This window comes from Eleutherodactylus coqui, chromosome 1 (genome assembly GCF_035609145.1).
Source record: "Eleutherodactylus coqui strain aEleCoq1 chromosome 1, aEleCoq1.hap1, whole genome shotgun sequence".
Lineage (NCBI taxonomy): Eukaryota > Metazoa > Chordata > Amphibia > Anura > Eleutherodactylidae > Eleutherodactylus > Eleutherodactylus coqui.
The window spans coordinates 221,805,945-221,833,800 of NC_089837.1; the positions used below are offsets into that span (position 1 = coordinate 221,805,945).

Genomic DNA, 27,856 nt, shown 5'->3' on the forward strand with positions numbered 1-27,856 from the left:
GGGTTAAGCACTCTTCCTGGGTGGCTTCTGAATCAGCACTGTGCTGTTTGACATCTTTTGAGTCCCCAGCTTCATCTTCTTGCCGCAGCAAAAACCCAAAGATATAATAGCTATCCGGTTTCAAGTAGCAGACATCCATATTTCATTTGCTTGGTAAAAAGTGTAAGGAGGACAGATTGTAAGGTTCTGATTATTGCTAGGGATAGATAGTATACTTGCAGCATGTATAATGGGAAAGGTCTGCATAGGAACTAAATAAAATACATATATAAAGTTTAGTATGACTCTTTAGTATGTGGTATAAATGCAAACACATATATGTATATCTATCTATATGTATGCGTGTATATATATATATATATATATATGTATATATAGATGGATATACATAACTGTGTTTGTATTTATAGCACATAAAGTCTATATATCAATCTAGATAGATAGATATGTATATATCTATATATGTCTCTCTATATATATCTATAGCTATATCTCATATGTATATATATATATATATATATATATATATATATATATACACACACAGATATCATATTAGGCCTTAGAGTACAACACACAACTGTTTTTGATATGTTTTTGTATTTTATTGTTCACTATTGTAACACTGTAGTCATTATTTCTATAGTCCTATTATTATCCATTATGGCACTGTATTTACTATATTTTTACCGCTGGTGTAGAATATATTCTTGTATGTCCAATGCTGGTTGAAATTTGTTTTTTTCTTATGTTTGGTTTACACGCTGTTGGTAAATGCAGCTATTATGTTTGCAGAATACATTACCCCTGCTAATACTGATAGCAATATAATAATATTACATTTACTTATAAAATGCTGACATGTTCCATTGGCACTAAACATTTCAACATAGTAAACATACAAAATGTCTAATTTCAGACCCCAAAATAGAGTCGTAATTGCCTGAATAAAGCAGTTTCCTGTTTGTTCACTCCATTTACTATTACAACACTCAGTGGACTTTTACTCATAGAGCTCATTCACATTTTAAAGCAATTTTGAACAATAAGGAACAGATGCGTCACTGTGACAGCCGGTGAGCAGAGTCTCAGGAAGGTGGCTTGATAAAAAGAGCTTTAGGGTATATGCAGCACACTAGATACCCTCAGCTAGGCAGGAGCTGTTGATGGTAGTGACCTCTGAGCACAAGTCATCATACTATAAACAGAAGGGTGTGGAAAGCCATTGGTGTGCACAGGACTTGTTTACTATCTAGATCACCTCTTTAGTTAACTTCAAAAACTGCAGGGAGCTGGAAAACAGAGTGACAGCTCAGGGGAGGAAGGGTTTCAGTGCTGCTCAATTCAAGACAATACTGACAGCTAACACTGGACCCTGTGATACAGAAACCCACTACCTGCTCCATTACTACCACCGATTCTGGGATTGTGTTGCTTCTAAATGGAATACTGGAGATAATTTTTTCCTGGTGACAATTTTTTTGTTTTATGTGAAGTTGTTGAAATTTTAATTGGTGAGTTTATCATTGTATGTTTAATACGTGATATATTGTTGTCGCATTGCTGTTTAATTATGACAATACAACCCTGCCAAATACTGTGGATTGTGATGTGAAAGTACTTAACAGAGGCTGCTTACAGATGTAGCAGAGCTGATTTTTTTTTTATTGCTAGAGCCCTTTGTAAGACCTCATATAGTACAGAGTGATATTACAAAGAGTTTTAGCAAATGGCAAACTTAGCTGTGCTATAGTATAGGTGACTAATTCAGGTCTGTTTTTTAATCTGACTAATTCAGTGCTGCTGCTACTCGTTGATTGGTGATAAAATACTTATATTTCATGTATTCATTTGGGTTCATGATGATGTTTCAGTTTTTATCAAGTAAATTCATTATATGATCCTTTGCTATTCATTGCACGTCTGTTGTATTTACTTCTATTTACTATGTATATAATTTGGAGCATAACATGCAACATAGTAGCTACTTTTGTTAGGATGAGGCATGATGTTGGTTAAGGTTTGTTGTGATACAAATGGTTGCTCCAAAAATAAATAATAATTTGTCTGAAGCAATAGTATATAAAGTGTAATATCTACACTTACTTGGATCCAGCTATATCTGATTTTAAATACCATAATGCATTTTTAAAGTTTCATCATTCTGCATCCTGCGTAGACTGAGAAACCCTATATTACATAGTTTGCAGAAAAACATTATGACAGCCACTCTTCAGTCTGACTTCTGAGCCTGTCTTATCAGTTTACAGTATCTCCCTGAGTGGGGATCATTATATGTATCCAGATACATAGTGAGTACATATGCAGACGGCAACTGTCTATTCAAGTGATGCAGTGAACTGTATTTCTGTAGGGTATATCATTTACGCAGAATTTTCATCGATACCATGCTTTGAAAAATTATCAAATGCATGGAAAAATGTATAGAATTACTCAAAGACTTCTGGTAATGCTTTCTAACTATTTGTACTAAATAACTAAAGTTTTATATTAATTCTTAATAACAAAATATTAATATCAGACTACATATAATTGGATTCATAAATATGTGTATTTTTTAGTATTACAAGGGAGAACTTGTGTAATGTCACTTTTTCTTTATTTTAAAGACTAAAAACTTTTCCAAGCTTTTAAGGAGCTGAAATAAGCAAACTACTTCTACATTTGCAGCTCCAAAAAGGGTTAAGAAAGTGCTATTAATACCAGGAGTCAGTGTGGCTAGCTGTGAAAGATAAGATCTGAGGCTAGTAAATCAAAATGCCTCAATAAAATACTTTGCTATACAATGCAAAACTAATATTACATTACATGCTGCTAGCTTTACTCCACACGCCTAATTTCTATGTGAACAGCTTTATTTCTGTATGCCCGAAGCCTTAAGCAGCAGAATTGGTCATTGCATATCTTAACTGTTGGATATAAAAATTTTGTTATATTTTATTAATAAATACAATGAGCCATGATAGACGTTTTACTCATGACCGGAAATTCAGACATAACCCGTTAGCCAATTATTTGATGAAGGTTATTTTCCTAATGACTGACTTCTAATGTGCGCCTGTGGGGTATAGAGTCTTTGAAGCATAACAGTTGTGATGAACACTGTTATTAGGACTTAAGGAGTTTGCAAAGTGTGTTGATAGTAGTATAACTAATCTGGATTTGATGTCAAATATTCTGACATGTAAAGGAAAAGATAAAGGACTTGGTGCTGTGTTCACTTCAAATGCATAGTTAAATCCATAGAGTAAAATTCTGTCAATCTAGCATTTTAAGAGGCGCTGTGTGAAGTCTAAAAACTTTGCTCCTGAGACTCGCCTTCATCTCGCACCGAGTATATTGTTTCATTTCTTAAGATTAAGAAGCACTTTCCTTCTCAGTAAAAGCAAATGGGCAGTTGTGATAACCTCACTATTGTTAATAGCATTAGTAAAGACATAGGCTTTTTAATGAAGGTCCTGATCTTTTATAGTCAGTGTATATGTGTATAATTAAGCAATACATTTTCCAAAAACATTCTTCTTAATTTGACACTAATTCTAAATAAACCCTAAGGCTTGCGTCAAACGGACGTAAGCGCATTTACATGCACCATTGTGCCACGTATTTGTGCAACAGGCATTACGTTCTTGCACATGCCTCTACCTGTTATAGTGTACTTTTTGCGTGCCCAAAAAACATGCAGCCACGGTTTTAGCTATTGAAATGGGCAACTAGTATAATGAGTTCCATTTGTTACATTTCCCTGGAAAATAGAACACGCTGCATATTTTTTTTTTTTTGCATGACCAAATTACACATGCAAAATACACGCATGTGAACAAACCCATTGACATCAATGGGTTCTATTCACTGCGTATTGCTGGCGTAAATATGTATGCATGTAACACAGTCCTAACACTAAAGCTTGTCATAGATATGAGAGCATATTACTTTTCCCATTTTTGGCATACATTGCAAGAATGCTGCAAATCTTTGTATAGTTATGTAGAAAAGTCTTAAATGAAAGTAGCCTCCAGCTGTGCTCGCTTCTATATCTATTCCTATACAATGTTATGATGACACTTTAGTTGTTTTCTCTTATTTCCTTGTTTGTACAGAATAAGAAGGTGCTACTGCATTTTGGCCCCGAAAATACCAATCATTTATAATATGAATAGTAAGTCTGTGACAGCAATTGGATAGACCAAAACTAGGCTAGAGGTTATTTTCAAGCTATAAGTAGGAACCCATATTATAGATCAATAAGAAATATTAATTAAATGGATATTAGCATTTCAGGAATACTATTTCAATTTGTTTGAAATCATAAAACAATGCATTCACCCATAAGATGTATATTTAAAAAAATCTCCGTTCTCCAGATATTGACTCCTCTGCCCTCTGGTTGTTTTCTGCTCATTGCTAGGAAAACAGACCACCTCTTCTATGGAAAGAAATAGCAAAGTATAAGAGTAGTTGGTGATTGGGCCAAGAGCTAGTGCACATGCGCTCCTGATGTCACGGCCATCAGATTTAGATGAAAGGAGTGGGCAAGTGCCAGCCTCCTCTGCTATTTCTTTCCTAAGAAGAGGTGGTAACAAGCAGTAAACAATCAGAGGAATCAATAGCCGCAATACCTGGAGCATTGTAGAAATCTTATAATTGAGTGCATTGTTTTACGATTTCAGGCACATTGAAATATGATTCCTGAAATGGGAATACCTCTTTAAGATAAACTTGAAGGGGTTCTGTCATTAAAAAAAAAATTTATATAGTTACTTATTCCTCCCCCATCAGTCTCCTTATCACATCTTCTCCTCGCTGAGCATCTGCAGTGCTCCAGGATCACCTCACCACACGCTGGCCGGCTTGTTATAAAGACTGCATTCCTCATATTCTTCAAAGCTGGTCAGTGAAGGTCATGTTGTTCACTGCCTAGGAAGGAATGCTAATCTATTTCAGAGACAGTTCGCATGAGCAGTCTCAGCAGTAGTTCAGCACTCCCCCTCCTAGGCTGTGAACTGTGACGTAACGTACATTGGCTGGCAGGAAGGGGACTACCGGCAATGTACGTAAGCTCACAGAGGAATCAGCCAGCTAGAGTTGAGGTGACCCACCCAGACTGCAGAAGACAGGAGAAAATAGGTGAGGTGAATATCTGGTAATTAAACTGACGAGGAAGGAATAGGTAAGTATAGAATTTTTTTAATGACAGAACCCCTTTAATATCATGTAACAGACCAGCATCACAATTGGGGATGTGATGCTTGTAATTGCTGTTTCCTTTACGATCCATATGTTACACACAGCTTGCTTTTTAAATATATGCAGTTTTTCCTGTTATAAATTTCTTGAAATATGATACAGAGATCAAAAGTTATGCAAACAATTCCTTTGAAAAAGACATTTTTTTCAACTACATTCTGTTTTCATCCTTGTGATTGCATGGTCAGTCACTTAATTACTTTCAATACATTTTTATTAAAATAGCATGAACAAAAAGTATAACTTTTAATGGGCAAACATATCAGTATCCTGTCTGTAATACATAACAGAAAGAAAAAGCAGAAATATTGAAAAGCAATAATGTTTGTAAATTCAATAGGCTAAGTCCATATGTTAGGACTGGACATATTCATTTTGACTTGCAACGTTATAGAAACAGTCTCTACTTCAAACCCGTGAAAATATGAACCATTATTGCAACTGATCGGTGACAGTATTATCAGACACCGGTATACTTCACGCTGTCATCAACTGCCAGATCATTTTATAACAGAATGCTCCCTCTGCTGGACTCTTCAATATTGGCAGAGCTCCAAATGGCAAGACTGGAGCTTCCAATCCTAAATAGGTTTTCTTCCCAGCCAAGAGCTCTTCCTTTTTTATACACTACTGAGTAGAGAAGGTTGAATGGTAGCCCCCATTGTAAGCACAAACTGGATTTCATTTAAAGTTTATACTCTTTAGGCTGCCTTCACATGGGTGAGAAAATCATACGGGATTTGGCGATGCAAGACGCATACATTTCACACTAATATAAACCCCATCCTTTTGAATGGGGTCATATACATGAGTGATTTTTTTCCTGCAACACATTGCAGTACAGGAAAAAGTCATGGCATGTCCAATCTTTGGGCATTTTCTCGGAATGTCTCGCCCATTGCTTTCAATGGGGCTGGACGAGACATTGCAGGGTGTGCAATGGAAAACTCTTGCCGATTCTCCGGGAAGGCTGAAAGCCACGGCAGAGGATTGCAACTGAATTGGAGTGATGGGAGGCGATTTTGACACACTGCGGGGACATGACATGTGCATAAGCGTGATATCGGCTGTGAAATTAGCCTCAGCCTTTGTTGCTGTTATCCTCTATACACCTGCACTGCACTTTATGTTAACCTCCAATGGGAACTAAAAATACCATTACCCTTTTAGCTCCTCATCTAAGCTATGTTCACACATGGCTTCTTTGTTGTGGGTTTTAATTGCGGTTCTCCTGCAATTAGAAACCGCATTAAAAAAATGCATGCAGCTTCTAACAGTACATGCGGTTATTAAAAAATACACTTTTTTAATACATTTTTTAACTTTGGAAGAGCTGCAATTAAAAACTCTATGTGTGAACACAGCCTTATAGTACTTTTTCTCTTCACCCTCTTGTACAGCCCAATTCTCTTTCCTCCTAATATATTAACAGGAAGTTGTTAGCATTTTCTGCCAAGTTAGGCTGCCTGTCCACGGGCGTTATTGAATTGCGTTCCCCGCGGCGATAATTTGGTGCGGAGAAAGCAATGCACGCTTTCCTTAGCGTTGCTATGGAAAGCGCTGCCCCCCTGTCCACGAGCGGAGAATCATAGTAAATTTCCGCTCGCGGCTGGATAAATCGCGGCATGCTGCAATTGCCACGAATCTTCGCGGTCAGCATATCTGTCAGATAGGCTGACAGTGGAGATCCGTCTGCAGGCCTCTGCTACCGGGCAATGGCTCCCGCGACAGAGATCCACCGCAGGATACCGCAACGCCCGTGGACAGGCAGCCTAACAGATACGTTGGAGTTGCAGTTCAGTCCCAGGCACTTTGTTCTATGCCTGCTAGCTCACATTACATGTGCTGCTTCTCTTTCTTCTCCTCCACCTGCTAGTACACACCCATAATCACTCAACAGAAGCTGTTTTCTAAAATCAGTGCCAAGGCTGTTGTAATCACAGGGCTTTATTAGAGTAAGTTTACACATCGCAGATTTGCTGCAGAATTTCAGCTGCAGATTTCACACCGCAAATTTGCAGCTATGTAAGTGAATGGAGTTTTAACCAACCTCATTCACTTACAGCAGAAAAAATACACTGCCCGTTCTATGTGCTGCAGAAATGGCATGGATTTTCACAGTGGAATTCATTCTTTGCAATATAGTGAATGAATTCCGCCATCGAAATGTACACAAAAATCGACGTGAGAATTTTGGTGCAAATTTTGGTGTGGAATTTCTTCATAATTTGTGCACGTACCCTTTGCTAGGAATTTTCCTCCACAGACATCATGCATGAACAATGTGAAATCCCCATTGGTTAAGGTATTCAAGTTATTGTATCTTTATGTCTTTCTCTGTATCTCTTTCTGACTGCTCCCACTGATGACTTCAGCAGGAAGGAAGTCAAAGGCTTCAGCTACTTAAGTCTCTATCCACAGAGGTATCCAGGCTTACCTTGAATTTTGTTAAGGACTTGTTTTGTTAAGTCCATCCAGCAAGTAATGAAAGCAGAGCCTGTATTTCCTTAACAATGGTGTGATGGGATCTATGTTTAATCTAGCAGATATGTAGGGCTGATAATATCCAACATATAACAAAAGCAGGCTATATAAAGCTGATCAATGAAACTGTTTGACAGTCAATATGGAAGATACACGGAATGTCTACTCAAACTGACCCAGGACAGTCCTATTGGGAAAATGGAGCACCTGCCCCAAGAAGAGGGACCTCACTAGCAGTCCTCAGAATACAAACCATTAATCTCAATGTTATTGGCAGAAACACTACACAGAGAAGGTTTAAGGTGAGGTCCATAGTTCAAATAAATGGTGTTAACCACTGAGCCACTGTCATCCTCCTCAGTGGTTAGCACTGTTACCTTACAGTGCTGGGGTCCTATATTCAAATCTGACCAAGGACAGCATCTGAAAGAACATTTGTAGAGGTTTTTACAACCCAAATTCCAAAAAGTTGGAATTCTAAAATGTAAATAAATGTAAAGGAAAAAGAATACAATGATTTGGAAATCTCATAAGATCATATTTTATTCACAATAGAACCTAGAACACATATCAGAAGGTGAAAGGGAGACATTTATACATGTCATTTAAAAAAGTTAACTTATTTTTAAATTCATGGCAGCAACACATCCCAAAAAAGTTGGGCCAGGGCCATGTCTACCATTGTGTAGCATCCCCTCTTCTTTTTATAACATCTGGGAAGTGAGGAGACCAATGGTTGGAGTTTTGAGAGAGGAATGCTGCTCAACAGTCCAGGATTTTCCTTGTCAGATTTTTTGTTTTTTAATTTGCCAAGTGTCTTCTATTGGTGAAAGGCCTGGGCTGCAGGCGGCCAATTCAGCAGCCGGACTCTTCTTCTGTGAAGCCATGCTGTTGTGATGGATGCAGTATGTGGTTTAGCATTGTCTTGGTGAAATATGCAAGGTCTTCCCTGAAAGAGACGTTATCTGGATGGGAGCATATGTTATTCTAAACCTCTATATGCTGCTCAGCATTGATCATGCCTGATGTGTAAGCTGCCCGTAGGCACTAATGCATCCCCATACCATCAGAGGTGCAGGTTTTTGAATTGCGTTTTTAATAACAAACTGGATTGTCCGTCTCCTCGTGAGTTTGCACGACATGCCATCTGTTGTTTCTAAGAAGAATTTCAAATTTTGATTCATGTAATCACAAAACAGTTTTCCCTTTGGCCTCAGTCCATTATAAAGGAGCTTTGGCCCCGATAAGACGCTGGCATTTCTGGACTGTGTTGATACATGGCATCTTCTTTGCATGATACAACTTTAACTTTCATTTGTGGATTGCACCGTGCACTGTGTTCACAGACAATGATTTCTGGAAGTATTCCTGAGCCCATGCAGTGATTTGTATTACAGAATTATGACGGTTTTTAATGTAGTGATGCCTGAGGGCCCGTAGATCTCAAGTAACCAATACTGACCGTCAGCCTTTTCCCTTGTGCACATGAATTTCTCCAGAATCTCTTGATGATATTATGTACTGTTTTCACAATTATGACTTATTAGCAGGAGGAGGGTATGATGTCCAAACACCCCCTGGACATCATACCCCCCCCCCCCCCCCCTCCTGCCAAGTAAGTGTTTTCTTAATTTGAGGCACGGAGTGTATTGAGTATTTGTACACCCTGCTCAGTACCATACCCGGTAGCGCAGGATTGAATTTTTCCTAACAGTACGTTGTCCTCTTTGTTCTGGGGGGTCCCTCTGTATTGGAGAGACCCTCGATTTATCCTGCAGCTCTCCCCTTCCTTAGGGGATTAGATACTGGTACCTGAAGAACTTCCCAAGACGGACCTTGTGGCACACTGCATATTTCCTATCATGCTCGTTATGGGCAGTTACTAGAGAGAGCACCGCTATTTTCCAGTAACTGCATGCTCATCGGAGAAAAGTCGGGGGGGTCACGGGGCCCAGGGTTGCCGGGGGGAGAGTGAGAGAAATCTATGTAACAGCTATCATAGGCAAGCCAGGACGCCTGTATCCGACGTTCTGTTGCCATGGCAATCCGTCGGCCCTCCCTGATTACATCACGGGGGTCCGATGATGTCACAGATCACGGCATGTTTGGGCTTAACAGTGGGGGTCGCTGTCCTCATGTACTATCAGCAACAGCTCCCACTGCTGGATGGTGCAGCCATCACTTCTGATTCCGCACTATCCACATGACATGAGGTTACGTCCTGTCGTGTTAAGTACCCCACTGCCATGAAGTAACCTTACATCCTGTGGCATTAAGGGGTTAAAAAGTTATAGTTTATCTGTAAAACTCCATCTGCATATGCAAAAAATACAACAAATAGCAATATACCTGCTGTGCCCACAACACTGCTCTGGGTTTCCCTTCTGATGTCAAGTTTACAGGCTACAGTTCCATAAAGTGGACGGGACTGCAGCCTGTAAACAAACACAGGCGCAGAAGAGCAAGCACCGTTGCAGGAGACAGTGGGAGAGAGGAGAGGTGAGTATATCACTATTTATTATTTTGGTGCATGCAGAATGAGTTTTACAGATGATCCATAACTCAGACAACCCCTTTAAGCCTCAGTTCAAGCTAATCAATCAGAGGGCTATCACAACTAAAACAATCCTTCAAAACATCAGCAAATGTTTTTTTCTATTTTAAATACTTTCAATAAAAAGATATTTGACTAAAAGTACATGCAAAAATACTAAAATAATTGATAGTTTATATAAAATTTGCATGATGTTAATTTCAATACTGATTTAGCCAAACCAACCGGCTCGCTCATATTCCAAGAATATTGGTTTATTATTATGGCAAGAATATGTCAAGTGATATTTTAATATTACCAATAATATAAGATGTTGATAGCCTAGCTTACAAATGGTACTAGGCTAAATATTCTAGGCTCAAACATTTGAGGCATAACAGTCATTAGAAGTTGATGGGGGGGGGGGGGGGATCACAAAAAGGTTTACTTTCTGGTTCTATGTGTGAAGGGTGGAAAGTAGGAAGCTGAAAGTGACATCGGAGGATAGAACATAGCCTGTTACCGTCCTTTCTGCCTCTGTACAACCTTCCAGTGTCCCTTGGGAAGAAAAAAGAACTTATCACCCTTTTTACTAATCAGAGAGGATATGTGCTCTCTCCTTATCACATTTAGAGGGGGGGTCTGTATTTTTGGTACTAAAAGAGAGAAAGAAATATAGCAGTTGCACATCTAATTACCCCCTGCACCCAATCGTGTGTCAGCTATGTAAAGTCCCTTTTAAATGAAACGATTATCATTAAAAAAATTGTTCAAATTAGCGAAAATGAACAATAATTGTTCAGTGTAAACGAAGCCAACGATCAATTGACCAATGAAAAATTATTCGCTTTTCATTCATCATTCATTTTACGCAAGCATAAAAATCCTCATTGGCTGGTTCACTAACCATTCGGTTTAAATATCGATCATTCAGTCGTTCTCACTTAGGGCGAAGTCAGGCGAGTGGGTTTTTTTGCACGCGGCTATGAGTGCAAAAAAGTGCGTCTGATAGAACCATTGGTTCCCTATGTAGTGTTCAGATGTCCATCCTTTACAGGCGCAAAATACTCGCACCAACAAAAGATAGCACATCCATGCAGTGGTAAGGTCCATGCTGCGTATAAAATATCCCCATGGAGAGTCCCCTCATCCCTGAGCACTGTAACAGCACTGTCACAGTGTTCAGTGACAAGGGGACTCCTCATGGGGGTGAAGGAATTCCCTGCCACAGCTGTCATAGCTGTGGCAGAGGATCACGATCTTCTCCCATTGCTTTAATGGGGCTGGCGGATGCAGGCAACCCCCGCAGTGATTTTCGGGGAAGGGCTTGAAATATAAGCCCTTCCCTGAAAATCATCCCTAGCTTGTTTAAAAAATATATACTCACCTCTCCACCGCTGTCGGGGCTCAGGAGTGTCTTGTCCCTGGCTTCCCTGGCAGTGCTCTGAAGCTCTTTCAGCAGGCGGGGATTTAAAAATCTCCGCCTCTTGAAAGGGCTGTATCTGATTTGGATTCAATGAATGGCTGAGCGCTACCTCTGATTGGCTGAGCGCTGCGACCAATTACAGGCAGTGCTCAGTTGCCATTCAATAAATAGCTAAGCGCTGCCTGTGATTGGCTGTGCGCTCAGCCAATCAGATACAGCTTTTTCAGGAGGTGGACATTTTTAAATCCACGCTTGTTGAAAGAGCTTCAGAACACTGCCGGGGAAGCCAGGGAGAATACGCGCTGTCCTGAACATAGAAATTGCCATTATATTTTTCAGCATCTCTTTCTGATCTTGATATGTACCGATGCCAAACCTGTAATGCATTTTGCATTAGCGGGTTACTGCATTAATCAGTTCCAGCACAATGCGATTTAGCATGGCTAGTTCAAAGTGAATTACAGCAGCCATGCTGCGCAATTTGTGCAGCACAGCTTAAGGGCACCTTGCAGCCTGCACTGCAGATATAGCATGCAATCCTTCTTGAATGGCAATGATACAACTTTAAGGACTTGCTTTATCTGTATTAGGTTATCTACTTGATTTTCTGTAATCTTCATTTTGTCTTAGTTTTGGTTGACTTTTAGAGGCTTCAGAACAGTTTTCTATAGAGTTATGGTTTCAACATAAAATATTTTCAACATATAATAGTCGTCCTGAAACCAATTAATGTTGTATGTTGAGGGGCCACTTATCTATTTAGGACAAAATGTGCTAAACTAATTAATTCATAATTTTAAGGAAGAACTGCAAAGTTATACAGCATATATTACAGATCATTTCCATTAAATGTGACTTATTTTTATCATCATCATCTACATTAATTTTAATTAACTTGATTAAAAACACTAATACCATTATTTTAGCATCATCATAATCACAATTTACGCTTGTGTTTGTTTTTGGGAAATAAAGAAGAGCACTGAAATACTATATAAATTAAAAATCAAAAATATGTGTATAAAGAATAGTGTCTGGTTTCATACATCCTTTACCTTTAACCAAATCATGATCAGGATACTTTGGGGTCAGAACAACATTTTTAAATTTAGGTTTGTGTTAGTTTAAAACTTACAAAATTATTTATTTCAAACAAATGCAGCTAAATTTCTGCACCTTTTGCCACAACATATATATATATATATATATATATATATATATATATATTTAGAGGTAACATAATAGCAGATGACACTTTTTAAATACAACTGAGAGAAAAGTCCTTAAGCCACTCTCACACATGCGCTTTTCACCCCGATTACCACGGTTTGAATGCAACGATAATTGTGGAACAATGCTACCATTGATTTCAAGGGAGCCTCGCAAACCTGCGCTCAATTTTCATGCGTTTTCGCGTTTTTTAAAGCACCTCATCACTTATCACAATGATAGGGGGCATTAAAAAGTGCTGTATTGTGCGTTAGAAAAGGCTAATAAAAATTGTGCCATTTTGTTGACACCATTTGTGAGTGGCCTTGAGAATTAACTGGATTTCTGCATTGATTACTAATAAAATCTGGTCTGATTGTAATCTAAGTCACAATTATAAACAAACACAATCTAACTAAACTGATAGCATACAAACAGTTAATGTTCATTATCATTCATGTCTTTTACTAAGCACATTGAGTAAACATCCCTAGTACAAGAAGAGTGCCAAAAGCTAATTGTCAAAATGTATTTGGAAGTATGGGTTTCACAAGTGCTGTGTCCATTAAATAAAGGCACATAAAGCCTGGTTACTGAGAATCCTGTTCTTCTCAGGATGATTGGCTAGTATGAACCATACCTTGAATCAAACAAGACCTCAGAAGATGAATTCTAGAGCCTTTTGGAGCCTAAAAAAGACTTCAAAGGTACTGCTAATGACCTGGGTGTACATTAATCTATGGCTAGACAAATTATCTATAAATAGAGAAAATTCAGAACTGTTGCTACTCCCACTAAGAGTAAGCATTAACTTGGGGTCGAAACAGGCTGAACTACATGGACATTGTCTTTATTCAGCCTAACATACTATGCTACTATATTACGATCACTCCAAGACCATAGGAAGTAATCCTAAAAGAGATGAGAAAGAACTCAAGGGTAACAGAAGACTCTACAATCCTCAAAAAAAAACTCTGCTCATGAGCCTTCTCTTAGAAAAACACACAAAAAAATAGGGTTTATTGAAGAGCACCATAAAAGAAGCTGCTGCTATCCCAAAAAAATGTTGCCATTCATCTCAAGCTTGCTAAAACCACCTGAATGTTCTACAATGCTTCTGGGAAAATGTTATATGTTGAGATGAGCGAGCGTACTCGTTTAGGGCATTTTTGCACTCGAACACCGCTTTTTCCGAGTAACTGACTACTCGGACGAAAAGATTCGGGGGGCATCGGGGGTGAGCGGGGGGTTGCAGAGGGGAGTGGGGGGGGGGGAGAGAGTTACTCGGAAAAAGCGGTGCTCGAGTGCAAAAATGCCCTAAACGAGTAAGTTTGCTCATCTCTAGTTATATGTGCAGATGAGATAAAAGTGGAAATTTCTAGCACAAATCTACAACACTATATTTCAAGAACCACTAATGACACCAAAATCTCATCCCAACAGTGAAGCATGATGGAGGGAGCATCATGGTTTGGGGCGTCTCTGCTGTCTTTGGGCCTGTACGCACTGTGAACATTCAGAGAACAATCATTCTAAAGTGTATTAATAAATTGTAAAATGTAAGGTTAGCGGTCGATGGCCTCAAGCAGAAGAAACCTTGGGTGATGCAACAAGAAAATGACCCAAAACACACAAGTTATTCAACTAAAAAATGCTCGACAAAGTCTTGTGTTTTAATGAAGAGGGCTGTGCACATAACAAATGCCACAAATATTGGTGAACTGAAACATGTTTACAGGGCAGAATGGTCCAAAATTAGAGGAAATGTTTGGTGGAGGTGGTTGCTGCTAAAGGAGGATCCATGGCTTATTAAATTCCCTGGTTCTTTTTTGCTGCATACATTTTAGATGTTTACTCAATATGCTAAATACAAGACATGAATGGTACAACCGTTCGTATGTCATTAGTTCAATTAGATTGTATTTGCCTATGCAGGAACTGTGATTTAGATAGCAATGAGACCACATTTTATTAGCAATCTATGCAGGAACCCAAGAGGGTTCACTTACTTTTTTCTTCCAACTGTAAGTACACTATAAGGCCTTAGTCAGACGGGGGTTTTTTCGTGCGATTTGTGGATCGCATGACGGATGCGCATCCGCAAATCGTGTGACCGGTGCCCGAAAATCTGCTCCTAGCCGCGTTTCATTAGAAACGGGCCGGAGCTGTCCAGCGCATTGCATTCAATGGAGCCGGCAATACAGCCGGCTGCATTGAAAGCAATGCGCTGCGGGCGAGTGTGGGATGAATTGTCGGGAAGGGCTTAAATATATAAGCCCTTCCCTGCAATTCATCCAGAAAAGTGTTAAAATAAAAAATATATATATACTCACCTGCTCCCGGCAGCCAGAGTTCCGCGCGGCCGGCCTGCAGTGGGTGTGAAGGGGGTGTGAGTCAGACCTGCCTCTGATTGGCTCAGCGCTGAACCCGCGCACGCATTGCTTTCAATGGAGGCGGCTGTATTGCCGGCTCCATTGAATTCAATGGGCAAACATCGTTCTTCTTTTCCACAGCTGTTACAGCTGTGGCAGAGAAGAATGATTTGTCTTCTATATGTTCTCAATGGGGTCGGCGCTACTGCCGCCGGCCCCATTGAGCGCATATAGAGAAGAGAACAGGAATCGCAGATCGCAGATAGGTGCGACCTGCTATTTCTGTTCTATAATTTATCGGACGAGCGCATAAAAAGCGCTCATGTGTCCGATACCATTGCAAAGCAATGGTTTTAAAAAATCGCCGGACGCATGCGCATGCGCAAATCGCGCGGAAAAACGCCCGTGTGACTAAGGCCTCAATGTGCATTAAAATTATTTTTTTACTATTAGTTGGTTTTACAATTTTTGAAAAGATTACTGCCAATAAAAGGTCACAATATAGTAAAACTGACTGTCCTCTTACGTTACTTGATGTTGCAGAGAGTCCTTTAGAAGTCCTCATGCACCAGGATGGCAACCACTACCCTCCACCTATAGTTATTATAGTTATAGTGTATGATGGTGGTGATCTACAAGCGGTTCAATAAAGTGTTTATGACAGCTTCATAAGCAGCTTTATTTTCTTTTCCTTCTCCTACTTGGATAACCTTTCTGTCCTTAGGATAGCCTGTGCTTGGATTTCTAATGCTCTAAAATGCACTCATGTCTAAGGATGTGTGCTCTTATTAATTAGAAAATACAAAATCACATCATTTTTTTTTTCAAACTTGGAATTTGAGAAGTTCTAAGTAACAAGATATGCCATATATGTTGGATTATGGGGGACTGATTCGCTCAGACCTCCATTAATCCTGAGGATGAGGACCACATATCCCTATTCCCAGAAGAGGTCACTTATTAATGAGCTCTCTATAATGCTTTATCGAAAATGCATGGACAGTGAGTGTACTATATTTGTGATAGTAACACTCGTTTGATATATTTAGAACATAACATTAATTATTACTGATTAGAAATATGTGTGAAATATAAGTTAACAAAAGTCATTTCACTTTTGCAGGTTAAGAAACCGTGTACAGAATCAGATGTTCCAGAGCCTCAGAATTCCAGGTAACTGGCTTTAAAATATTTCACGATTAGCAGATGGAGTACAAAAGTGATTTGTAAAGAGGTGGTGCTGCTTTCATGAGAAAATCCTACCCAGGGACCATGAGCATGAAAGAAAACAGAGGCAGAAAAGACCTGGGTGTATGGCATATGGGCTAGGTGAACGTGCTTTGAAATGTAACTCACACCAGGCATGCCAATGGTGTTAATGACTTTTACAATTAATACGAGAGTGGAATGGAGGAGATAGAGAAGATAAAAGCAGAAACACTTTGCAGGAACAATATTGCCAACTTGTCACCTGTTACACATCACAAGGAATGGTAATTCCTCAACTCCCAGCTGAAATAGGTCCTCCATACGAAATTAATAGTTCTATTTAATTCTTAGGTGATGCTGGAAACACCTAGTCAACTGCATGTAACATCGAGGAGAGTATGAGCTGAGATTTGTAGGACTACTGTGTCTGGCCATGTTTGTTGTTTTAGAAAAAAATAATATGAAGTATTTGAATTGTAATTATTTTTTAATACTCTTTATTTGATAATCATCTTTATATAGTGCTAGGATATTCTGCGGCACTTTGCAAATCAGGGGGTACATGGACAAATAAAGGCAGACATTATAGAGCTACAAACTAATCAACAATTCAAGCAATAGAAGCTAGGACCCTGCTTAGGCCTTAGGCCGCCTGCACACGGGCGGAAATCCCGCGGCGGGATTTCCCGCGGGATTTCCACCGCTCGAAGCCTGCATAGGAGTGCATTACAATACGCACTCCTATGCAGAAGGACGCGGTTTGGCCGCGCGAAATCTCGCGCGGCAAACAAACCGCGGCATGTCCTATTTTTGTGCGGGGCTCGCACAGATACGTCACTCACGCAGCCGCCGGCTCCGGTCTGCGCATGCGCGGGCTGCCCGGCAGCCGGCACATGAAAGAGCCAGGGCCACTGGGCGCGGGTGAGTACGCGCTCGTCCCTGCAGGCGCTCCGGTCGGGTCCCGCGGCAAGAATTCTCGCCGCCGGATCCGACCCGCTCGTCTGCAGGCGGCCTTAGTCAGATGGGTGTTTTTTCGCGCGATTTGCCGATCGCATGACGGATGCACATGCGCAAATCCCGTGACCGGGAGCGAAAAATCGCGGGAAAAATCTGCACCTAGCCGCGTTAATCGTCGCAGCAAAACGCCCATCTGACCGGAGTAAAATCGCCGTGCGCATCAAAATGCGCATGAAACTAAGCCTCCATATTATGAGCACCTTGTCAGCCTTTGCCATTTCATTCAAGTTCTCACATCCTAGAAGACTATGCACTCGCCAGATGACGGTAGTACAGTGTGGCGTGCTCGCCAGCGAAAAAACGCAGCTAGCTGCAGTAAATGATTTTGGTGCGCACATTAAATGCAGAACGCAGATAAGCGCGATCTGCGATTCGTCGTGTCCTATGATTTATCGCATATCCGCATAAAAAGCGGACATGTGACCGATACCATAGCGAACCATTGGTTCTATATATGCGCGAATCGCATGCACAAAACGTGCGAAAAAACGCCCGTATGACTAAGGCCTTACAAGGAATTACAATCTTTGACATTCTGAAGAATAAATACATAAAATGTTAGTGAGATTGTATAAGTCACAGATAGATAGATAGATAGATGATAGATAGATAGATAAATAGATAGATAGATATGACATATATAGATATAGATATATATATAAGATAGACAGATGGATAGATAGATAGATAGATAGATAGATAGATAGATAGATAGATAGATAGATAGATAGATAGATAGATAGATAGATATGAGATAGATAGATAGATATGAGATAGATAGATAGATAGATAGATAGATAGATAGATAGATAGATAGATAGATAGATAGATAGATAGATGGGTAGATATGACAGATAGATAGATATGGAATAGATAGATAGATAGATAGATAGATAGATAGATAGATAGATATAGATAGATATAAGATAGACAGATGGATAGATAGATATGAGATAGATAGATAGATAGATATAGATATAGATAGATATAAGATAGACAGATGGATAGATAGATAGATAGATATGAGATAGATAGATAGATAGATAGATAGATAGATAGATAGGTAGATATGACAGATAGATATGGAATAGATAGATAGATAGATAGATAGATAGATAGATGATAGATAGATAGATAGATATGACATATATAGATATAGATAGATATAAGATAGACAGATGAATAGATAGATAGATAGATATGAGATAGATAGAAAGATAGATAGATAGATGGGTAGATATGACAGATAGATATAGAATAGATAGATAGATAGATAGATAGATAGATAGATAGATAGATAGATAGATGATAGATAGATAGATATGACATATATAGATATAGATAGATATGAGATAGACAGATGGATAGATAGATAGATAGATAGATAGATAGATAGATATGAGATAGATAGATAGATAGATAGTGTGAGAAGGTGACCGGCAAAGTGCTGGAGGGCATATATATTTCGCCTAGGATGCTCTCCTATGAGGCTTTGGGGAGCACTTGGCCAGGTACGTGCCACCGAGCAGCCTGGGCTCGGTGGAGGAAGCCGGCAGTATGGTGTCAGTAGCATTAAGTTACTGACACGGTGTAGCAAGTAAGTGGCTCCAAGCCGCATAATCCGGGCCGGCTTTTCTGGAGTGACCAAAGTGAAGGGTGGGATGGCCACTCCCACGTACCAGGTGAGGCTGGTACCAGGCCTTATAAAGCCTGGGCCTGCAGGTCAAAGACAGAGAGAGCCTGAGAGAGCGTCTGGCTGAGAGCCAGAGAGAGAGCGTCTGGCTGAGAGCCAGAGAGAGGGCTCTGTGGAGAAAGGAGCCCGGCTAGGCCAGTGTGTGGGCTGAGAGAGCCAAAAGGCGAGGTTGACAGGGTGACGCCCCTAACCTCAACACCCAGGAGGGTGTGGTGAGACCTCCACAGGTCTGAGGACCGGACTGGCTGTGTACAGCAAGCAATAAGTATTCTGACGTTTTGAAGTGAGTAGTCAGGAACAAGCTTATATATAGTGAGAGCTCAGACGAGCAGGTGTTTATTTACGTTTTGGGCTTTGTTTCTGCTGCAATAAACCCAGGCAAAGCCTGGACTAAAGAACGTTGTTGCCCGGTGTCACTGTCTCTGGCCGCGTATGCCCACGCTGCTACTGCCCCTAAACGCTAGTCCCCCACAATAGATAGATAGATAGATAAATAGATAGATAGATTGACAGATAGATAGATAGATATGGAATAGATAGATAGATATGAGATAGACAGATGGATGGATAGATAGATAGATAGATAGATAGATAGATAGATAGATAGATAGATAGATAGATGATAGATAGATAGATAGATAGATAGATAGGACAGATAGATAGATAGATATGACATATATAGATATGAGATAGATAGATAGGACAGATAGATAGGACAGATAGATAGATATGAGATAGATAGATAGATATGGAATAGATAGATATGGAATAGATAGATAGATAGATAGATAGATAGATGGATATGCCATATATAGATAGATATCAGATAGATAGATATGATATATAAAAGATATAAAAGATATATATATATATATATATATATATATATATATATATATATATATATATAAAAGATATATAGATAGATAGATAGCTAATTTGGAGCCACTTATTATAAGTCACAGAAGACTGAAAGAGGACTCTCATATCCGTCAACAATTTTTAGGTTTACAGCCTCTGCTGCACAGATTCTGCCATTTTTTTAGACTTCTCTTTTCTAGTCCCCCTCCTGCTTACTCGAGCAATTAGTGCATTTAGTTTTGGCACCCAATATGCAATTGAGGCAGTGTACTGTTAAAGATGGGGAAGGTAATGGCAAACGACCCCGTAAAAACAAGTCAGCCAAGAAAACATCACGATGTCACCAGCATGAGCTCCCAAAGCAGCTTCTAGGACTGAGTTGAACACATAATGATTCTGTATTTCTGTGGCTATATATATTATATGGATTGCATTTTATTTTTAAATATTGAATTTCCTATTTGCTAGGACTAGATATACTGTTCTAAACTTTAGCTTGAGTGGGCATAAGGAATAACATATTAGTAACTCCTAAAGATTCAAACCTAGAAATGCAAATTAACCTTTCACAACCAAGTAGACTAGACTCTCTCTGTTGGAATTTATTTTACGTCGTTCGCATCTTTATTCAACACTTCAACTACCTAATGTTTAAGAGTTCTGAGTGGGCTAGAATAATAAATACATTGTCTCTAACAGTATTTTCAATGGGGTTGTCAGGTAACACATAACTAGCAACTAAACTCAGGTTAGTTACTATTGATCTTCGCTCCTCGCACAATTGCCACTGGAATAGACAATTTCTTGAATAGGACAAAACTATAATCTGATCTTTTGCTGGATTTGTTTCCATCCAAATGATGTTTCTTTCTAGTCATTTGCTTTCTGAACCTTTTTTTCCTTTAACCATCTGGTCATACTGAAAGACAATAAAATAGCCTATACTCACCTGTGCTGGGTCCTCGCAGCTCCAGTACTGCAACTGCCATTCCCTCCATTGGCGCTGTGCTTACAATCAGACTGTATATGCAGCATCACAGATTGACTGCAGCCAATCACAGCGGTGCACTGCTGAGGCTTGTGATCGGCTGCAATCAGTCTGTGACGCTCCGTATATAGTCTGACTGCAGTTTGTAAACAGAGCATTGGTAGGGAGAACGGCAGATTTGCATTGTAGCTGCAGGGACCTGAGATGGGTAAGCATAGGCTATTTAATTGTTCTTCAACATCATCAACTGGTTATAGAGGAAAATGTAACATGGAAAATGCATTCAAGAAGCTTTTGGGTTGATTTTGTGATATGTTTTGGGTCATTATTATCCATCTGTAGTGTAATGCAAAGTCCTAACATTTTTGCAGCATTTGACTGAATCTGTGTACAAATGTAGCAGGATGAATTCTGAAGTGTATAGAACTAGTCTTTCTGCTCAGTCACATCATCAATACACAGCAGAAACCGACCACCAGTACCAGTTCCACCGGCAGCCATATATTCCCATGCCGTAATACTGCCTCCACCATGTTTGACAAATGATGTAAATAATAAAGATGGAACAATACCACTGCAGTGCCACCTTTTGCAAAATGGCATTCCTACAAGTCAATGATGGACTCTTTATGCAAGTCCTTATAACAATGACTGCGAATTAAAAACCACCATTCCTGTGCATTGTTTTCTGGCTTTTGGTTTTCAATTCTCAAGACTTGTATAAAGAGTAGGACATTGACTTGCAGGAATGCTGTCTTCCAATAGCTGGTGCTGCAGAGGTATTGTTCCATCTTCTTTATTTGCATATTTCATAGAGGAGCATGGATGGCCTTATAAGACTCTCACCTCCTAGATGTCTCCTCATACACCTTTTAGGTGCTCTCCTTAAGGAGAGATGATACCCTTTCTGACAAATGATGTGGTATGCTTCGGACCTTAAGTCCTTCCTTTCGTCCTTCACACTGTTTCTTCCAATCACTTTGGTATGTTCATTTTAATGTAATCTGTCCTTAATCTTGTTTCAGAACTGTGCCGCTTTTTAGATGTTTTACAGCAAAGTCCAATCTGGCCTTTCTGTTCTTGAGTGTTACTAGTGGTTGCATCTTGAACTGTCTGTTCTTAAATTCATGAACGTGTCTATTGATTGAAGACTTTGACAATGATACATTTACCTCCTTGGGTGTTCTTGACCTGATGAAATGTTATAAAGGATTTTTTCTTAACCAGGGAAATAATTCTGTGATTATCCATTTCAGTTGCCTTTCTTGCTCTCCCAGGCTTTTTGGTGGTGCTTGCATTCATTTTAAGAATGTACTGAATTGATTTGGCCACTTTTAAAGTTTCCACTATGTTTAAAATAGATATTTTTTAGCCTAATGATGACCCCTTTTACTGGTATTGACACCTTTTTGGGGCACATAGTGTATGGGTCTGTGGCACAAAAATGCTGTGCAAATGCACATGCAAATATGCATACAATCATGTGAATCCGACCTTAGTGGTACAAAGGTATAATGGCAGGTACAAACATCAGTTCTCAGCAGCATACAGAGAGAGCAAAATGCTATGTGGGAAAGGAGCACAAGTACAAAATACTGATGAACGGCCACTCACACATCTATCATTCATGAGGTGGATTGGTGCTTTGAATTATACTTGCATATAGATAAGGCGTCATATTCATACTGATTGCACTATAGTGGGGAGCAGAGACTACATTATGCAAACGGTGTCACTGTTCAAATATGTGATTGTTCCCAGCAAGAGAAACCAAGTAATCGTGTAATAAATTAATTAATCCTGAGCAGGGGGTTGGACCAGATGACCCTGGAGGTCCCTTCCAACTCTACCATTCTATGATTGTAGGTATGATACCTAATGGCTAACAAAAATGCATGATGTTAATGCGAGCTTTCGAACCTACGCAGGGTTCTTCAGGCATTTTGCTCTACTGGCTAACTTTTTTCCCCGTCCAAAGTCTTCAAGGCACAATTATTATATATTTACCTAAATAGTCAATGTTGATGAAAGCTGAAGCTTTAAAGACAGTTTTATTATTAGCAATGCTAATTGTTTAAATAGCCCTATAAGAAAACAATACATTGTATTCAACTGTACATCAACAGGAGATAAGACTTTTAGATATTTTACAGTATCTCTATAGATCCATAATATGCCTTTTATAAATTCATGTTTAGAAGTTAATATCTTATTGAACGTAATGAAAAACTAGAGGAATGTAAATCAGCTAATCAAGCACTTTTCTCGTGTATACTAAATAAACCTTTTAGTATAGCTGTATACTGATAGACCTTGGCAAGAGCAATGTCTGTGTCAGCAGGGGTGTTAGGTATCTTCTCTTCTCAAAATGAGTAATACCTATAATATTAACAGTAAAATACAACAATGTATAGCACTCCATGCAAACTCACATATCTAGTAGAGATGAGCGAGCACCCAAACGCTGGGGTTTGCGTTATTGGAGTCGAGCTTTTCGTAAAATTCGAGAGCTCTACTCGAGTAACGAACCCCATTGACTACAATGGGAGACTCGAGCATTTTTGTATGTGGGACGTGTTCTTGTTTTTGGTTCATGTTCTCTCTCTCTCCCCCTGCCTGCCAGCCAAAAAATTTGCCATTGACGCCAGCGCTGCGTCGCGGCAGGGAGGGGCCAAAACAGGCACGTCACAGCAGGGAGGAGCCAAAAACTGGGGCGGGGTCGAACACGGCGTGATGCTCGTTCGAGTAACGAGCACCATCGAGTGCGCTAATACTAGAACGAGCATCAAGCTCATCAGAGTACGTTCGCTCAACTCACATATCTACATAGTGTCTGGTTATGGTGGTTGATTAATTGTAATTAACGCCCAATGAGAATTTATCTTTAAAAATGCTGTCACAACAATGAGCAAGTGGAGGAAGAATTTGGGAACTATTCACTATACATGTCTTACAATTCTAAATCTATCACAAATTGTGCAAAGAAAAAGTAGAGCCGCTGTCTATGGAAACAAATCAGGTTCCTGCTTTCATTCTTTAAAAGATCTCTAAATCGAGAACTGGAAGTTGCATTTTACAGCAGCCCCAGTTTTTCTTTCCACTAGTTTTGAATAAGTTTCACACAGTGTGTCTAATAGGGAAATTCAAAGTGCTATAGTCAGTGAGTGAGGCTGCTTTCATATTTGCGCAAAATTTGCCTGCACAATACGCAGACAATAGAACTCATTGATTTCACTGGGTTCTTGCTTATGTGCAAATTTTTCCTGTGCAAAAAACAAACACAGAATGCTCTATTTTCCTGCACATTTGTGCACCAAAAGACCCCATAGAAGTCAAGCAATACGCTAAGAGATGCATGAAAGACTGCGTAATTGTGCAGAAAAAAGAACGCATCTTGAACTCATTAGACTAATTAGCCATTTGAAAGCATCGGTGCTTTTTTTTTTTTGGCGCACGCAAATGCACATGCCTTGTGCATGGTAACATTGTAGTAAAATACACTGATGTGCACACAAAAAAAGAATGTTAATTCTACAAAAATACGACACTCATGCACTTTTTTCTGCAAAAGCCAGAAGTGGATTAAAAAAAAAGAGAATTATTAAAAGAAAAGTCCTATATTTCTCATTCCTGCTGGACCCAGTTCTACCTTTGACTCAAAAAAGTGCGAGTTTCTGTAAGTGCGTTTTCCCAAAAAATGTTGTGAGTGAAACCCTTTAGCTGCCTTCACACTAGTGTGGGTGATATCAGACTGTGAATCAAGGCTCAATATCGCCCTTGCCATCCATGTGAAAGACTAGTGGATGCAAGGCGTTTTCATGTAAAAACAGCTTTGCATCACTGTGGGGATGAAGGAATCCCCCACGGCGGCTGTCACAGCCATGGCAGAGGATCACAGAGTTCTCCTATTGCTTTCAATGGGGCGGGGCTCTGCTGCCGCGGCTCCATTGCAAAACAGTGGGGCTGCGATGCTAGATCTCGCAGCTAGATAGAACATGCTGTGATTTGTTTCCTGCATAGCATCACATCACGGTGCCATGCAGAAAAACATCACTCGTGTGTGACCCCATTCAAAAGAATGGGGTTCATATTTGTGCGCCTTGCAATTCAACACATTTTCACACATGGCAGAAATGTTGCAGAATTTGCACTGGCGGAATCACAGTGGAAATTCTGCAGTATTTACAGTACAAGCCATGTGAAGGGAATTTAAACGAATATGCAGAGTTTTTGAAAAATGTCTATTTATACAACAGACTTAATCTTGCAATAAAAGGGTTAAATTTTACAGCTGATCTTCAATTAAAAATGCAGCATAATTTGCACCATTTAGGTGTGAATTTGGCCACTATGGATTTCCAGTGGAATTGCTGCGGGTATTCAGTTGCAGAATGATTTCGACACGTGAAGGAGGCCTTATAGCTTAGCTGCTAAGGGCTCATGTGGTGGTTGACTGAGCAGTGCAGTAGAAAATTATGTGCATGGCAGTCAGCAGTTTGCATTGTCAAAACACTATACAGTGCAATGACAAACTGCAGAAAAAAGAAAGAACATTTAACTTCCAAGTGTCTTCCTTGCTCTGTCATATTCAAGGGTCTGAATACTTATGTCAATGCAAATTAATGAGGAAAAACTTTACTTTTTTCATTTGCACAATAAAGAAAATTGTAAAAAAGTCTTAAGATTTTCTGGGTCCCACTGTACCGTATTGGCATCGGTCTGAGTTTCACATGGCAGCACTTTCCATTGTAGGAGAACATGCTGCAAATTGGACTAAGAGAACTACAGTCGTTTTAGAAATATTAATGTATACACTGACTAGACATTATACTGATGAGTACATGTCTTGGCTATATATGAAATAAGTGTATTTTGTTCCTATCAGGGTGAAATTTTGAAGTGTATACAATCTCAAAAAGTCACTAAATATTGCAGTATTGAAGCGCTCTCTAGTGGTTCATGAGGTTATTACCCTCAATAATTGCCATACTTTTCTATGTGCATAGTACTAGTTTACTCAGAGGTGCATTACTAGGCAAACTCCAAACTCTTGCAATGCAATGGTCTATATGAACAATACAACATACTATACATATTGGAATTATACATAAGAGCATTTCATGTTTTTTGCTGAGATACTATATATATATATATATATATATATATATATATATATATATATATATATATAGCAATATTCCAATTTCAATGCATAATGGCCCACATGGCAATACCTCACTGTACACAGTGGCCCGATTGGCCTGGAGTATGGAAACAGCTATGTGGGCTGTGCTACACTGTCTCTGTAGCTCTCATAGGAGTAATTGGAATTCATAGAAACAGTGTAGAGCTAATTTGAGAGCTGTCATGCCATTTCTGAAATTTTCATTTACTAAAATTTCATAGGAGATACAAAAAACAGCGTAGAACACCCAGTTTGGTTGTTTCCAAATTTTCGGGCACCAGGGGTGAGTTTGGATAGAGTTGGAGAATGCCTATTCTGATTATAGGTGAGGGGCCCAGAGATGGGATATGCATCTTTCAGACTTTTAGTGTAGTGAAATAGAAAAAAATGAAATTCCCCCATCTTTGGGGGGTCTTGCTTGTATGGCGTACACAATGCGGGAAAAATGGCATGATAACTGCATTATATGGGTCAGTGCAATTATGACAATTCCAAATTTCTTATAGTTTTTTTTTTGTTGTTTTACTTTTAAAAGATAAAATATCTTTGGAAAAACATCAAATTATTTCCTGCCACCATCCTCTGGCAGCCATAACATTTTATTTTCCCATCAATACAGTTATCTGAGAGCTTGTTTTTTGCTGAATGTCCTGCAATTTCTATTGCAACTATTTTGGAGTACAAAAGACTTTTTGATTGCTTTTTATTCATTTTTTTCTTTGAGACGGTGAACAAAAAACACAATTCTGACGTTGTGTTCTTTTTTCCAGACGACATTCATTGTGCAGAATAAATAATGCATTACTTTGACAGATCAGCCTTTTACAGACGCAGCTATACCAAATATGTTGTTTCTTATTGATTTTTTTATTATAAATATGGGGAAAGATTTTTTTTTTAACTTTTAATTCCTTATTAGAGATGAGCGAGCACCAAAATGCTCGGGTGCTCGTTACTCGGGACGAAATTATCGCGATGCTCGAGGGTTCGTTTCGAGTAACGAACCCCATTGAAGTCAATGGGTGACCCGAGCATTTTTGTATATCGCCGATGCTCGCTAAGGTTTTCATTTGTGAAAATCTGGGCAATTCTAGAAAGTGATGGGAACGACACAGTAACAGATAGGGCAGGCGAGGGGCTACATGTTGGGCTGCATCTCAAGTTCCCAGGTCCCACTATTAAGCCACAATAGCGGCAAGAGTGCCCCCCCCCCTCCCAACCACTTTTACTTCTGAAAAGCCCTCATTAGCAATGCATACCTTAGCTAAGCACCACACTACCTCCAACAAAGCACAATCACTGCCTGCATGACACTCCGCTGCCACTTCTCCTGGGTTACATGCTGCCCAACCCCCCCCCCCCCCCCTGCACGACCCAGTGTCCACAGCGCACACCAAATTGTCCCTGCGCAGCCTTCAGCTGCACTCATGCCACACCACCCTCATGTCTATTTATAAGTGCGTCTGCCATGAGGAGGAACCGCAGGCACACACTGCAGAGGGTTGGCACGGCTAGGCAGCGACCCTCTCTTAAAGGGGCGGGGCGATAGCCCACAATGCTGTACAGAAGCAATGAGAAATCCAATCCTGTGCCACCTCCATCAGGAGCTGC

General features: G+C 39.7%; 1 protein-coding gene across 13 annotated transcripts in view; it reads left to right on the plus strand.

The window, feature by feature from the left end:
- Nucleotides 1-27,856, plus strand: part of EYA4 (EYA transcriptional coactivator and phosphatase 4) — a 294,629-nt gene that overhangs the window by 123,590 nt on the left and 143,183 nt on the right. For 12 of the 13 annotated variants that reach the window (XM_066605631.1, XM_066605656.1, XM_066605638.1 and 9 more), the window contains exon 3: nt 16,416-16,465. In XM_066605631.1, coding sequence (XP_066461728.1) covers nt 16,416-16,465 — 50 coding nt within the window. Of the gene's footprint in view, nt 1-1,185; nt 1,515-16,415; nt 16,466-27,856 lie in introns of those variants that run through there. The other variant, XM_066605675.1, reaches the window with a different exon arrangement.